Source organism: Nycticebus coucang, chromosome 5 (genome assembly GCF_027406575.1).
Source record: "Nycticebus coucang isolate mNycCou1 chromosome 5, mNycCou1.pri, whole genome shotgun sequence".
NCBI classification, from domain to species: Eukaryota; Metazoa; Chordata; class Mammalia; order Primates; family Lorisidae; genus Nycticebus; species Nycticebus coucang.
The window spans coordinates 91237938-91254483 of NC_069784.1; the positions used below are offsets into that span (position 1 = coordinate 91237938).

General features: G+C 40.2%; 1 protein-coding gene across 1 annotated transcript in view; it reads right to left on the bottom strand.

Moving 5' to 3' along the window:
* Positions 1 to 16229, bottom strand: part of HDAC2 (histone deacetylase 2) — a 41539-nt gene extending 25310 nt beyond the window's left edge. The window contains exons 1-2 of the mRNA XM_053591088.1: positions 15894 to 16229; positions 1181 to 1293 (exon numbers count right to left, since the gene is read on the bottom strand). Coding sequence (XP_053447063.1) covers positions 1181 to 1293; positions 15894 to 15945 — 165 coding nt within the window. The 5' untranslated portion in view covers positions 15946 to 16229. The remainder of the gene's footprint in view (positions 1 to 1180; positions 1294 to 15893) is intronic.
* Positions 16230 to 16546: the final 317 nt, after the last annotated feature.

A 16546-nucleotide genomic window follows, 5' to 3' on the forward strand; every position in this document is an offset into this window, starting at 1 on the left:
AACAGAGTATATGAAGAATATTAAACAAGATATTCAATTTCTCTTAACAGTCCCTTCAAAAGAACTACGTCCACCAGAACAAAATACAGTAGTAACCCCTATTTGTAAGTGTGAGCTGCACGTAAGGATGTTTGTAACTCAGGGACTGCCTCTGTATGAATTCCAAAGTCAATCCAAATTTATATGTGTGTGTTTTAGGAAACAGTTATCAATTCCAAAGCTAATTCAAACTACTTCTTTTTTTATTTTTTGCAGCTTTTGGCCGAGCTAGGTTTGAACCCACCACTTCCAGTATATGGGGGCCGGTGCCCTACTCCTTTGAGCAACAGGCACTGCCCACTAATTCAAACTTCTTTAAAAGCATTAGCAAAGCTTAAACTTTAATGGAACTTGGTTATCCTTTATGAAATCAAATCCATGTTCATAAACTCTACTTTCTCTCATTTTCCATGATAAACCTTCTATAAAAAATGATTTCAATGACCACCCAGAAAAATTCATTCTCAATTGTCTTAGTTCATGACTATCATAATCCTCCTTATTCCAAAGAGCGCAATCACTTCTTCCACGAGGACTCTACACATTAAGAGTCTCATCCAACTCCCTCTCTTCTTTAAATGTCTGTATTTCAAAGAAAATAGTTAACTGCTTCAAGTATTTTTCTTCCCAAATAGATACTGTTTTGCTTGCTTTTGTTTACATACATGCTCATCTAATATTGCAAACACTTAATCTTGTGCACAACATACCTCCTCTAATATATTTAATTATAAAAACATTTAAGGCAGTTGTTGCAATTATGTTATTAGTACTCTGCATGGCCACTAACACAGAGTTCTATATATGTCCAATATTTGTAGGATTAATTTTGTGCATAAATCAGGTCAATTCTTTTCAGCACTATAGGTAGATTAACAATAATTTCACAAAAATATTTAATATGCTAGGCTGAGTTGTTTCTTCAGTGAAAGCCTAGGAAGGGTCGGGGAACAGTTTTTAAAATGGTTAAAAAAGACTATAACTCCATTTTCAGTTTTCTCTGAAGAATGAAACAAAAAGAGTAATTTTCTTCCAAACTTTTTCATCTGCTAAATGCCCTTCAAAGGGGAATAACTGACAAAGTTCCAAAACGGTAGCTAAGAAAAAAAAGTTTTGAATACTTATGAAAAAGTATACTCACATATATTTCCATTTTTCTGTATAAGCCATAATTTAACAGCAAGTTATGGGTCATGCGGATTCTGTGTGGTTTCATGGGATGACCCTGCCCATAATAATAATTTCCAATATCACCTAAAATAGAAAAGACATAAACTAAACAACAGACAGGAAGATTCTTCATAAACTATGTGAGTTTATGTATGTCTATCATTAGCAAACACTTGCCACTTAGTTAAGATTAATCAAAACCTTAAATTATAATTTTAGATTTTGTAACTTTCAAACTGTATTAGAAAACCAAGATATTATGCACACTTTTACAGGTTGATGACTCCAATATTGCATTATGTTCACTTGTAGATCAGGAAAGCAAGATTTATAATTTTTGGTTCCCCCTAAAAGTTTCAGTTCTGTTCTTTGAAATAATGTTAGCTTTTAGTATTCTCTGATAAATTTAGGTGCATATGTTAAGTTCTCTGAGTTTTACTGGCATAGCTTCCTATTTTTTTTTTTCCAGCAAATATTGCTTCTTGGATAATTTACCAACATCTTAGAAACTCTCGTAGTTGTTATCATAGGTGTTAAGATGTTCTGGGTCTATAGTATGGTCTACCAGGGAAGTTTTGATAATTAAAATATAGATCGTAAATAAAGTTTTGCTTTGCTACAACATATATCCATGACATTTATCAAGGTAATAAGAATCTCATTCTTCCTAAGAAGTTTTAATTCCTAGCCTGTCTTTCTAAATGGGACCTTATATCCCCATGTCTTAAAATTTATGTACTAAGCATTAAAATAAGCAAAAACGCCTGAATCACAGATTTTTTTTCTTTTTTTTTGAGACAGAGTGCCAAGCTGAGACCCTGGGTAAAGTGCCATGTCGTCACAGGTCACGCAACCTCAAACTCTTGGGCTTAAGCGATTATCTTGCTTCAGCCTTCCAAGTAGCTCGGACTACAGGCTCCCACCATAAAGCCCAGCTATTTTTTGTTGTTGCAGTTGTCACTGTTGTTTTTTTTAGCTGGTCTGGGCCGGGTTCAAATATGCCACCCTTGGTGCATGTGGCTGGCGCCCTGCTGACTGAGCTACGTACGGGAGCCACCCCAAATCACAGATTTTCATCTACCGAATTTCAGTGTTTCCAGTGTTTCTTATAGTAAAATACGACAGTACGAAGCCCTCTTATAACTGAAATTGGCCCTCTATCTATAGATTCAAACAATCAAAGACTGAAAATAATTTTTAAAAAATGGAGAGTGGTGTCTGTACTGAATACACATAAGACCTTTTTCCTTAAACAATATAATTTACGTAGCATTTACTTTTGTAGTAGCTATTATAAGTAAACTAGAGATGATTTAAAGTACAAGGGAAGAAATACATAGGTCTTATACAAACACTACACCATTTTACTTGAGCATCCTACAAGTGGGTATCTGTGGAATGGGTCCTGGAACCAATGTCCTGCAGATTCCAAGGGAAGACTTCACTGTTTTTCAACAGCTTTTTATCAAATTAGAAATTATTTTTAATACGGATTCTGTCATTTAAATAAACAGTTCTAAAATTTTGTTAGGACTGCTAAACTAATTTTAATGGCTGAAGTCTATCATTTCAACATAGATTTATATAATAAAAGCTAGGATAAAGAACGCCATTTACTTATTGTTGGGAACAATAAATCTTTCAAAATCCTCCCTAAATACATGCCTTTTATAAAATTGTTTAAGGAAACCAAGAACCCCAAGATTTTTTTTTTTTTTTGCAGTTTTTGGCCGGGGCTGGATTTGAATCCGCCACCTCCGGTGTATGGGGCCGGCGCCCCACTCCCTTGAGCCACAGGCACCGCCACCCCAAGATCTTTATTCTATCTTCAACACACATATTTGGTAATAGTCCAGGATGAACATTCAACGTTAAAAAATCCATGCTTCAGATATTGCAAACACTTAATTTTGTTTTATTTATTTGTATTATTAAATCATAGCTGTGTACATTAATGTGATCATGGGGCACCATACACTAGTTTCATAGACCGTTTGATGCATTTTCATCACACTGGTTAACATAGCCTTCCTGGCATTTTCTTAAGTTATTGTGCTAAGACATTTACATTCCACATTTACTAAGTTTCACATATACCCTTGTAAGATGCACCGCAGGTGTAATCCCACCAATCACTCTCCCTCTGCCCACCTTCCCCCTCCCTCCCCCTATTCTTGGGTTGTAGCTTTCATGTGAAAGCCATAAATTAGTTTCATAGTAGGGCTGAGTACATTGGATACTTTTTCTTCTATTCTTGGGATACTTTACTAAGAAGAATATGTTCCAGCTCCATCCACGTGAACATGAAAGAGGTAAAGTCTCCATCTTTCTTTAAGGCTGCATAATATTCCATGGTATACATATACCACAATTTATTAATCCATTCGTGGATCGATGGGCACTTGGGCTTTTTTCCATGACTTAGTAATTATGAATAGGGCTGCAATAAACATTCTGGTACGAATATCTTTGTTGTGGTGTGATTTTTGGTCTTCTGGGTATATGCCTAGTAGAGGGATTACAGGATTGAATGGCAGATCTATTTTTAGATCTCTAAGTGTTCTCCATATATCTTTCCAAAAGGAATGAATTAATTTGCATTCCCATCAGCAGTGTAGAAGTGTTCCCTTTTCTCCACATCCACGCCAACATCTCTGGTCTTGAGATTTTGTGATATAGGCTAGTCTCACTGGAGTCAGATGATATCTCAAAGTAGTTTTGATTTGCATTTCTCTAATGATTAAAAATGATGAGCATTTTTTCATATGTCTGAAGGCCGTGCACCTGTCTTCTTCAGAGAAGTTTCTCTTCAAATCCCTTGCCCAGCCTGCGATGGGATCTTTTTGTTCTTTTCTTGCTTATACGTTTGAGTTCTCTGTGGATTCTGGTTATTAAACCTTTGTTGGAGACATAACCTGCAAATATCCTCTCCCATTCTGAGGGCTGTTTGCTTGCTTTACTTACTGTTTTCTTGGCTGTGGAGAAGCTTTTTAGTTTGATCAGGTCCCAGTAGTGTATTTTTGAAGCTGCTTCAATTGCCCAGGGGGGTCCTCCTCATATAATACTCACCCAGCCCGATTTCTTCAAGGGTTTTCCCTACACTCTCTTCTAGTATTTTTATAGTTTCATGTCTTAAGTTTAAATCTTTAATCCAGTGAGAGTCTATCTCAGTTCATGGTGAAAGCTGTGGGTCTAGTTTCAGTCTTCTACAGGTTGCCAGCCAGTTCACCCAGCACCATTTGTTAAATAGGGAATCTTTTCCCCACTGAATATTTTTAATTGGCTTGTCAAAGATCAGATAACGGTTAAGTAGCTGGGTTAATCTCTTGGTTCTCTATTCTGTTCCAGACATCTACTTCTGTTTTTGTGCCAGTACCATGCTCTTTTGATCACTATCGATTTGTAGTATAGTTTGAGGTCTGGTAGCGTGATTCCTCCTGCTTTGTTTTTATTTCTGAGTAATGTCTTGGCTATTTGAGGTTTTTTCTGATTCCATATAAAACGAAGTATTGTTTTTTCAAGATCTTTAAAGTATGACAGTGGAGCTTTAATAGGGATTGCATTAAAATTATATATTGCTTTGGGTAGTATAGACATTTTAACAATGTTGATTCTTCCCAGCCATGAGCATGGTATATTTTCCCATTTGTTAATATTTTCAGCTATTTCTTTTCTTAGAGTTTCATAGTTCTCTTTATAGAGATCTTTCACGTTCTTTGTTAGATAAACTCCCAAATATTTCATCTTCTTTGGCACTACTGTGAATGGGATAGAGTCCTTAACTGTTTTTTCAACTTGACTATTGTTGGTATATATAAAGGCTACCAATTCATGAATGTTGATTTTGTAACCTGAGACGCTGCTGTATTCCTTGATCACGTCTAAGAGTTTTGTAGTAGAATCCCTAGTGTTTTCCAGATATACAATCATATCATCTGCGAAGAGCGAAAAGTTTCATCTCTTCTGACCCTATATGGATACCCTTGATCACCTTTTCTTCCCTAATTGTGGTGGCTAAAACTTCCATTACAATGTTAAAGAGCAATGGAGACAATGGGCAGCCTTGTCTGGTTCCTGATCTGAGTGGAAATGATTCCAATTTAACTCCATTCAATATGATATTGGCTGTGGGTTTGCTGTAGATGGCCTCTATCAGTTTAAGAAATGTCCCTTCTATACCAATTTTCTTAAGTGTTCTGATCATGAAGGGATGAACACTTAATTTTGTTCATACCAAACCTCTAATTTAATTTCATTCAACACAAGCTCTTCTCAGAAAATAATTTGTATACACAGTCATTTAAAGGGAAGGCTACCTTATTATTATTATTACTTTTTTAGGCAGTTTTTGGCCAGAGCTGGGTTTGAACCCACCACCTCCAGCATATGGGGCCAGCACCTTACTCCTTTGAGCCACCGGTGCCATCCTACCTTATTTTTATTATTATTTATTATTATTATTTTTTTATGAGACAGTCTTTGCTGCTGCTCAGGTTGGAAGTGGTATGGTACAAGTACAGTTTCCTGCAAACTCAGGAACTCTGGGGCTCATGCAATCCTTCTGCCTCAGCCTCCTGAACATCTGGGTCTCTACAAGAATGGACCACCATGCCCAGCTAATGTTGGGAGGGTGGAGGCCAGGAGTACAGACAAGTCTCACTATCTTGTCCAAGCAGTGTTTAACTCCTGGCCTCAAGGGATCCTGCCATTTCAGCCTCCCAAGTGCTGGGATTACAGGCATTGAAGGCCAGAGCCACCTTGCAGGGCAGGACGCCTAGGGCCACTTTATTAATGCAGGTACCAACAACACAGCTAGGAACAAAGTGAGGAAATGATAGAGAGAAGCAGCAAACCAGGGCCTATGAGACTTTCCTTTGCACAGAACACAGCTGAAAGGCTATGAAGGCAGAAAATAAACTTCCTATCAAGGAAGAATCTGCCATAAAGCTCTCTGTGGTGGCAGTATATATAGTTCCCTGAAAGCAAAGGAAAACCCACTAGGGTTACAAAGCATTATGTACCTAAATTAATGCAACGAATGTTACCAACGAATGTTGGTAGTCTCACTACCAAAGAGACTATTGGAGTTAAAAATTAAGCCAAGTCTTCATACAACTACTATTTGCCTGTTTAAGAATTACTAAGATGAAACGTTTCTTAACATTTACCACATCATGAGATCAAAATTCTCTTGATATGGGCACACAGACAATCCAATGTGAAGACCCAGGCCCCAGTAATCTAGAGAAAGGAAATGATACTAGAACTTCTCAGTGATGAAAAAAAAAAAAAATGATAGCAGTAAATATCCTGTACCTACTGCTTATAGGAAGGTACCATTCTAAGCACTTCACATGCATTATCTTTTAATCTTTTTAATAACCAGATGACATAGATATTATTACTGTTATTCCCATTTTATTACAGTGTAAATGGTAAAACAGACAAGTCAGTTAATGTTACCAAAGGACAGCTAGCACGGGCAGGAGCTAGATTCAAACTCAGGCAGTACAGCTCACAGACATAAGTAGTAGTTACTGAGAGAACTAATGGCACAGTCAAGAGTGAAGGCTGACAAGAAGAGGGCATAACATGGAATATGAATATGCACTTTTATAAAGGTTTAGGGTCTAAAAGAAAATATACACAGGAAACTACCGACCTAATTTATCATTACTTTTTCTACCAGGGTCTTCATATTTTATATGAATATCTAAAGCTTTCAACAAGTTTGTCTGTCACAATTTAGGGTACCCAATATCACCACGAATATGCCTACAACCTAAATGATACATGTCAATAAAGACAGTCAGCTACAGATAATTATTTAGTTTATCAACAATTCCTCCAAAATATAGGGGAAAGAGGGAAGAGAGAGGACTACTGGCGAGATCTCACTTAATGTGCACAACATGAGGGTGGTCAGCAAGACCCCTGGGTGAAAGGCTTGACTACAACTTGAACTTTACCTTAGAACTATAAACAATGTAACCTAAACATTTGTACCTTCAAATTAATTTGAAATAAATAAACAAGAATTCCTCCAAAACCTAAGAGGGTTATAAAATTACCATTTCCAATTCCCCCCACCCAGCTCTTAACTCTGTATCTCACAATTCTCTAGATGGCTACTTTGCAGGCAACCACTTTTTAATCTAACACTTTTAAAAGTTGCACCGATTTTCATTAAAATACAGGCTGATTACCCCTAATCTGAATATTCAAAATCTGACATGCTCCAGAATCTAAAATCTATGGAGTTCCCTCTTCATGAACAAATGCTTATCAGAGCATTTCAGATTTCAGACTTTCAAATAAGGGATGCATAACCATTAAGTATTATTGAAAATGTCCTCAAATGTAAAAAATAAAAATAAAAATAAATCTGAAATACCTCTAACTCCCAAGCATTTTGGGTAAAAAATAACCTGTATTTAAAAATATTCTACTAATAAAGTTAACACCTTTAAAAGATCAGCTCAAAAGTGTCTAACACAACAAACTTTAATTATCAAATTACCATGAAGATCTGAAATTACCATAAAGATTTATCTGCAAAATTTTAGAAGTTACTCTCTTCAAAAAGCTTTCAGAATGGAAGTGGTATTAAGATACTCACTCTCTCTCTCTCTTTTTTTTTTTTTGAGACAGAGCCTCAGTTTGTCGCCCTCAGTTGAGTACCATGGCTTCACAGCTCACATCAACCTCAAACTCTTGGGCTTAAGCAATTCTCTTGCTCAGCCTCCCAAGTAGCTGGCCATTTTTTTTTTGTTGTTGTTGCAGTTGTCATTGTTGTTTAGCTGGCTGGGGCCAGACTTGAACCTGCCAGCTTTGGTGTATATGACTGGCGCTGTAAACACTGTGCTATAGGCGCTGAGCCAAAGTACCCAATCTCTTATCCACAGTCCTTGGAAATAGCTACATTCCAAAATTTATAGTATTTCAGATTCTATAAAGGTATTAGTATATCTGCTATATATTATTGAGTATCAAACAGTATGGGCAGCATGCTATAATCAAACATTTCTGCAGCAAAAATAAGTGACTATTCACCATGAGATCATAAACAGTCTCACATTATTTCAGGTTAAGCTTTTGATGCCACATGAATTATAAAAATTTTCAATTTTCAGATCATTTTGAATTTGGGAACCGTGAAATGTGCCTTTATCTCTAAAAATAAACTTAAAAAATTAGGCAAAAAAAAAGAGAAAAACAAGAAAAACCTACTTACTGTCTTGTTTTTATCTTACTGATTAGTTTTTAATATATAACTACTCACCTACCACTCCTTGAAACATTGAGTCCTGACTTCCATAATACCATTTTCTTTGATTTTACTCCTACCTTAAGGACAATCACCTGACAATTTCTAAGTACTGGGGGTTTTCAGGCTGAGCATGATGGCTCATGCCTATAATCCTAGCACTCTGGGAGGCTGAGGCAAGTGGATTGAGCAAGTTGGAGACCTTGTCTCTAAAAAATAGCCCAGAGTTGTGGCGAGCGCCTACAGTCCCAGCTACTCGGGAGGCTGAGACAAGAGAATCACTTGAGCCCAAGAGTTTGAGATTGCAGTAAGTTATGACGCCATGGCACTCTACCAATGGTGACAAAATGAGATTCTGTCTAAATAAATAAATAAATATAAATAAATATTGGGAGTTTTCAAGTTCATCCATTTTTTTCAAATCAAGAGCCTACCATGTACCAGGCAGGCACTCCTTTAGGTGCTTAGATACATCAGTACTGCTCTAAAAGCTCTTCTCTCAGCCATCAGTTCTGGGGAAACTAGCTATGCTATCTTTTTCATTCTTAGTACTGTACCACCTATATACTGACAAATCCCAAATTTCTATGTCTAGCCTCTTCTCCCAGGGTTCCAAACTCAAAGTCTCTTCTCAGTCTTTCCACCTGAATTCAACAAAGGTCTCCGACACAACAATCAAAATGGAGCTCTTAATTATTCTTCCCAATCTCAATGAGTGGTATTACACCTTACCCAACTGCTAAATCCAAAAATTTAGGAGTCATCCTTTATTTCTACAACCAACCTCCCAAACCTAACTCCATTTCCAATCCACCAGTAAGTTCTATTGGTTTTACTCCCCTAACCTCTCTTAGGTGTGTTCATTTCAATCCAAAATGCAATCTCTACATTTTATGTGGATAAATATGCATTCAACGCTTGCTTCCAGCCCACATTCTACTACTCCTTACCAGTTTTAGGAGAATAATCTCTACTTAAAAATCCTCCAAAAGTTTTCCACTAAAAGTCAAGCCAAAATCTCTTACTACAGGTAGGGTGTGGTAACTCACACCCGTAATCCTAGCACTCTGGGAGGCCAAGGCAAGTGGACTCATTGAGTTTAGGAGTTCAAGACCACCAGACCCCCATTTCTACTAAAAAAGTAGGAAAAAAAAAAAAAAAACTAGCCAAGCGTAGTGGCATTGTGGGCACCTAAAGTCCTAGCTACTAGGGAAGGTGGGACAAGGGGATCACTTGAGCCCAAGAGACAGAGGTTGCTATGAGTGATGATGATGCCATGACACCCTACTCAGGGTGAGAGAGTGAGATTCTGTCTCTAAAAAACAGAGTCCTCTTACCACAACGTCATTAACTCAGCAGGCCAGGGTTCTCCAACATCTTCCTCTTGACTTCCTGTTAAATGTACCAAGTTCTAATTACCTGTCCCTTCCAATTTATGATATCTTTTGGGAAAAACTCTTTAAGGCTGGTCCATTTTCTTCCTTCAGGCCTTTCCTTGTCTGATGACCTATCAAAGGTCCTCTCTCTTTTATTCTCTGGCATAGTCTTTCTTCCTTCTTAGGACTTAAACAATCTTTTGTCTACTTGGCACACAGTAGGATTTTTAAGTCCATTTGACATTTCTGAACAAAAGCTAACTTCATGAACAAGACAGTCAGACTTCTACTAAAAAAGAGGAATAATGCTTATTACCCAGCACCTTAGACTTGTTTTAAATCTGATCTCATCAAAGTTTCGATGTTACTAACATTTCCTAAGACAGGGGTTCTTAACTGTATTAAAAGGCCGCAGCATTAGGAAAGTTGAGAACCACTGCTCTAAGAGGTTTTCTCCCCCAAATCCAACTGTTTTCCTTTAAGGATTTATCAACAGAATTAACTGAAGTTTTAGTTAAGGAGAAAAATAATTACTAATAGGTTTTTTCTTTTTTCTTGCAGAGAATTCTATGAAAAGGAAAAATCTTTAGATTCCAGATATTGACCTCTCCTTGGCCATTAAAACTAGTCAGTGTGAGAAAGGCAAAGTGGTAGACTATAACAAATCAAATCAAAAAAGAATACTAATCAGGCGGCGCCTGTGGCTCAAAGGAGTAGGGCGCTGGCCCCATATAGTGGAGGTGGCGGGTTCAAACCTGGTCCTGGCCAAAAACTGCAAAAAAAAAGAATTCTAACTTGTTACAATCAAAAACACCAAATGACACCCATCCTGTCTGAAACTCATAGTAGGCTATAAGAATTAGAACAGGCCAGGTTATTTGCTTACACCTGTAATTCTAGCACTTTGGGAGGCCACGGCAGATGGACTGCTTGAGCTCAGGAGTTCAAGCCTAGCCTGAGCAAGCCAGAACCACTGCCATTAAAAACAAAAAAAGTAGCTGGAGTTGTGGGCGTCTATAGTTTCAGCTACTTAGGAGGCTGAGGAAAGAGGATAGCTTCAGCCCAAGAGTTTGAGGCTGCTATGAACTATGATGTCATGGCACTTTATCCCCAGCCACAGAATCAAACTCTGTCCCTCCACCCCAAATAGAACATACAGGAAAGTGCTGTCTATAAAAATAAGGAATTAATCATTTATTCATCAATAACTCAAAAAACCACTTAATTTTTTTAATTGAGTTCTTAGAGAAATACAGATATGTAAGCAAAGCAGACTCCTTGTCTTCATAAAGTTTACCTATATTCTTTTTTTTTTTTTTTTTTTTTTGCCGGGGCTAGGTTTGAACCTGTCACCTCCAGCATATGGGACTGACGCCCTACTCCTTGAGCCACAGGCGCCGCCCAAGTTTACCTATATTCTAATAAGGAAACAAAAGTTAGGAAAAATAAAGCTGTAATATTTATATGAAAGGGGAAAGCCTCTCTAATAAGGTGAAATTTGGTAAAGGATTTCTGGGCAAGAGAAGTCAAACATGGGATAATCGCAGTCTTATTTTGAGTCATGTCCCACTATATTTAAATAACTTGCATAATTAATATTGGTCTTTATGAACTGCTGCTGTAATTCACTTCACAATCTTAATTTGCCCCCCAAAGAAACAATGACGTATTTCATAGATGATAAAGACTTATACCACAACTAAGAACCCATGCAGTTGTATTAAAGGTTCTCCAGCAAAACACTCTGGCACCATCACTATAATTAAAAATCTAAGAAAATCTGACAATAGTTGGGATACCAGGCAGAATTCCCATAATCTGCTAGAGTAAATTAGGAGCATACCAGGAGGCATGATTTGCTAACTCTTATGTTTTCTTTTTATATTGTCAAATGCTTTTCTCTGGCCCACCTGTCTCAAAACATTTTGATTATGCATCCCTATGGGAAGAGGAAAAAAATAAGAGCACAGAGCAATTTGTGTATAATTACATTAAGATAGCCCTATTATATTGTATACATCATAAAACAGACACTAAAAGTGATTGGCCACAAGTTTAATTCAAAACAAAGTATAGTTAACATTTCTAAATAATAATAAGTATTAATAAGTGAAATATTGTACTACTAATAATAAGTATTAAAAGTGTGAAATATTGTACTAGAGCCTAACAGAGTTTGGCTCGCTAATTACACTTAAGTAGAAAAAAAAAATCACATTATTTTAAGACCAGAAAGAATAGAAACTAATTAGCTTTATCATTTTATAGACATTGGTAATTTTCTAGTATATAAAAGAATGACCATGATTTAGAAATAGGTTTTTGGAAACTTTGGAAGCATGAATCAGTAGCTATAGTCAGAGAAGTAGTAACTTCTTTTTCCTTCAAAGGTTTAAGGATAACTCACTCACCAATGTTTGAAGGTTCCCTTGAGATCAGCATTTTAGTTGAGCTAATGAAAACTATATGTGCACAAAGAATATATATTACCTTTAGGAGTCCTTCCACTGGGATGCATACTGTCCCAGTGGTAGACATTCTCTGTGCTGTCAAGAGGCTCAGAATGTACCTAATGGCCCCAGTAAGCCAAAAGGGAGGATTCCCATGGTTATAAGATTTGCTGCTTCACTCCCTTCCTCTTTTTCTTTACCAACTAATTAAAACCAGCTAACTTAGACTAGCAGATTTAGGCCCTATTACTACTACCCACCTCAAACCCAACCCAAGTTTAAGACATATATGGTATTTCTGGTGTTGAAGCTGCTTTACTTGCATTCCTGCTTTTCAAAAAAAAAAAATTATTGCCACTTTGTTTTTTTTGAGATGAAGTCTCACTATGTCCCCCTAGGTAGAGTGCCATGGCATTATAGCTCACAGCAACCTCAAACTCTTGAGCTTAAGCGATTCTCTTGCCTCAGCCTCCCAAGTAGCTGGGACTACAGGTGCCTGCCACAATGCCCAGCGATTTTTTTTTTTGCAGTTTTCATTGTTTAGCTGGCCCAGGGTGGGTTCTAACCCACCAGCCTTGGTGCATGTGGCTGGTGCTGTAACCACTGTACTACTGGCGTCAAGTCATTGTGCCACTTTTATAAATGGACATAATAGGTTTTTTTGAACATAGAAATGTAATGTTGGGCGGTGGCACCTGTGGCTCAGTGGGCAGGGCGCTGGCCCCAGCCAAACTGCAACCAAAAATAGCCAGGCGGTATGGCGGGCACCTGTGGTCTAGTTGCTTGGGAGGCTGAGGCAAGAGAATCACCTAAGCCCAGGAGTTGGAGGCTGCTGTAAGCTGTGCCGCTGTAGCACTCTACCGAGGGCAATAAGGTGAGACTCAGCCTCAAAAAAAAAAAAAAAAAAAAAAAGGAGAAAAAATTAAAACGTAATTTTTGGAATTAACGATGCAGACAAAGCTCAGCATGCTGTCACATATTAATTAGCATAACATCTATCAAATTTAATAACCTCTGTAAAATATTTTAACTCCCCTCTAAACTCAGAGAATACCTAAAATGTAAGCAACTAAAAACTCCACTCTAAAAAACAAAAAAGAAGGGCGGTGCCTGTGGCTCAACGGGGTAGGGCGCTGGCCCCATATGCTGGAGGTGGTGGGTTCAAACCCAGCCCCAGCCAAAAAAACTGCAAAAAAAAAAAAAAAAACAAGCCAAAGAAGAAACAAGGGCAAAAGACAGATAACATAACCATCTAGAGATTTCCAAACTTCATGCTGCCCCTGGAATCAGGGTTGCTCCCACTGCCTCAACAAAGGCTCATCACAAATGGGCCCAGGAACAGACAAATGTTTACAAAACTGCTATTTAAGTGTAACTCCTGGTTCTTGAGTTCAAGCCTGATGAGAAGAAGTTATAAGCAGCTTACTCCATCCAACCTCATCACTGCCAACAGCAAATGACAGCCACAAAAGAAACCTTAGAACCAGTTTCCCCTGTTACATCTTTTCCCCATACCCCAAATCCTGACAAGAATAAATCTCCAAACTGAGAAACAATTTTTTAAAATTAACATACACATAAGGTTTCCTTTACAATTGCATGGGGGAACACAGGGCAATAATAACCCAAAATATGCCAGGTAGTTCAAGCTAAAATTAAAATGTACTTCCATCCCCACCCCTCCACAATGGCACAATAGCAAATCAGTTTATATCACACCTATGTGGTCCTTTAAAAAATATATTTTGGGGGCTGGGCACGGTGGCTCACGCCTATAATCCCAACACTTGGGAGGCTGAGGCATATGGATTGCCTGAGCTCACAGGTTGGAGACCAGCCTGGGCAAGAGCAAGACCTCATCTCTACAAAATAGCTGGGCACTGTGGTGGGCACCTGAGGTTCCAGCTACTTTATTTGGGAGGCTGAGGCAAGAGGATGGCTTGAGCCCAAGAGTTTGAGGTTGCTGTGAATGGTGACGCCATGGCACTCTACCAAGAGCAACAAAGTGAGACGCTGTCTCCAAAAAAATAAAATAATTTTTTTTTAAAAAACACATTTTTTAAACAGGGCTATTACAATTTTGTCCTAGCTATCAAAGATCAAATTAGATTTCTGTAAGATTTCAGATTTTCCCACAGACAACATAAGTGCTTATTTCATATAAAATAGGCATTAAAAAAAGATCAGTCCCTGCTAAGTAAAGAGATGGTATGCACATTTTCAATTAACGTCAGATTTATGCTGAGCTGGTCTCATCTACCTGTCTCAGACAGTGACTTGCAACACACCAAATGTAGGAAATAGTTCCAAAGTCTTTATTGCTTTGCACAGATCAGATAGTATTTTCAGGTCACAGAGCCTAGCTTCTTTGTTAAATTTTGAAATTCCTTCTCTCAGGAGTAACCACCCAGAAATTATTTACGAAGTTAAAGTCTTTGTGAAATCTGTGGAACAGTCTATTACTCCAATGAGTATAATTTAGAAGGGCACAGTAAACAGATTTAGAGATTTAATGTTACTGCCATAATCCAAACTAGAGAACGCTTAAAATTAAATTATCTGACTTTTACCTTTCGCTGTACTGTGGATTTAAGCTGAACCGATTAGAACATTTACCACTTTTGCACTACTCCTCAAAGTTTTCCTACACCAGGATTCCTAGGAACAGCCTTCACAAACCAAATGCCAATGCTCTTCTAAACCTCCCAAGCAGAATCTATTGCCAGATCGAACAAAGAGCAACAAAGGAGTGGGTGGTAACCAGGCAAGTTAGGACCCATCGAGTCTGGTCTGAAACACAAGCAGTAACAGCTCCACCTTTCCCTACCACCTTCTCTGACTTCCTGCGAAGACTATTTGCCTCAAACTCGAAAACTCTTCAATTGTTGTCAGTGAAGAAATGAAGCCTTTCCATTTGAATCCCGAGAAAGAGGCGCTCAAAGAACCGCACGAACAAAGGGGAGGGTGGGAGCCCACGCAAAACACAGGTGTGACAGCACCACACGCCGGACTCGGGCCCGCAGCCCCAGTAACTGCTCTGCAGCACCGATCCGGGTAAAGGGGCCCGAGGTGAGAATGGGAGACGAGAAAGAAGAACCCAGGGAAGGGGAGGGGAGCTCTCGTGAAGGGGGAAGGGAGAGGGGTCGGAGGGGCGGAGCTCTCGCGGCCGCGGGGCTTTGTGTAAAGCCCGGGCAGAAATTTTGACTCCTGGGGAGGGGTGGCTGGAGGAGGCTGGCGCAGGGAACCCCCAAACCTGCGCCGCCACGAGTTGGGGGCGGGGGCGGCGTGAAGAAGGACCGTCCCCCTCGCCACTACCACTAAGCCAGGGTAGGCCGGCGCTGTCCCCGACGCGGCCACCTTCGGGGCTGCGGATCGCACGGCCAGAGGGAATGAGGCAGGAGGCAGGAGGCAGGCGGGACGTCCTCCCGGTTCTCACCCGCACAGAGTCCGCCGGAGCCCCTCAGGGACCAGGGTCTCCCGCTGTCCGCATCGGGTCGGGAATGGGTTAAGATGCGGCCAAACGTCGGTCCCTCCTTCTTCCCACCCCTCAGCACCGGCGCCCACTCGCGACGGCGGCCCCCGGCCTCTCACCATCATAGTAGTAGCAGACTTTTTTCTTGCCGCCTCCTTGACTGTACGCCATGGGTTCCCCGGCCACCGCCGCCTCCGGGCTCGAGTCCTCCGGCTGCTGCTGTCGCCGCGGCTCGGCTGAAGAGAGAAGGGCTAGGGGAAAGGTGGAGGTGGCAGTCCCGCGGGAAGGGCAGGTCGGAGGGCGGAGCGGAGGGGGCGCCGAGAGGGCTCGGTACCGCCCGGCCGAGAGGCCGAGAGCGCAGAGCGGGGGACGGCAGCGGCGCCAACTCGCGACACTGGGCGGGGGGGAGGGGGCCGCCAAACCACCTCCGGAGGCCGCAGGGAGGTGGGGCGCGTCCACTGTGGCCTCCACGGGGGAAGAGGGAGCCCGGCTAGAGAAAGAGGCCTCTTCAGGCTCGGGATAAGAAGCCTTCTAATGATGAACAACTTGCACAGGGTGGCACTGTACACCGTCCTAAAATGCGAAAAAAGGCAAGCATTCGCCCTGCGAGCAGGTAAAGGAAGCGTGAAGCCGGGCTGACATCCTCCCCCGCGACTCTGCGAACAGTGGTTGTGCCTATCCTGAGCCTGCGCAGTCGGTGCCGCCTCAACCGTAGCCTTGGCGGTCTAGACCCCCTCTGCGCCGTCCCACGCTGCTCCCCTCCCCCACTGTC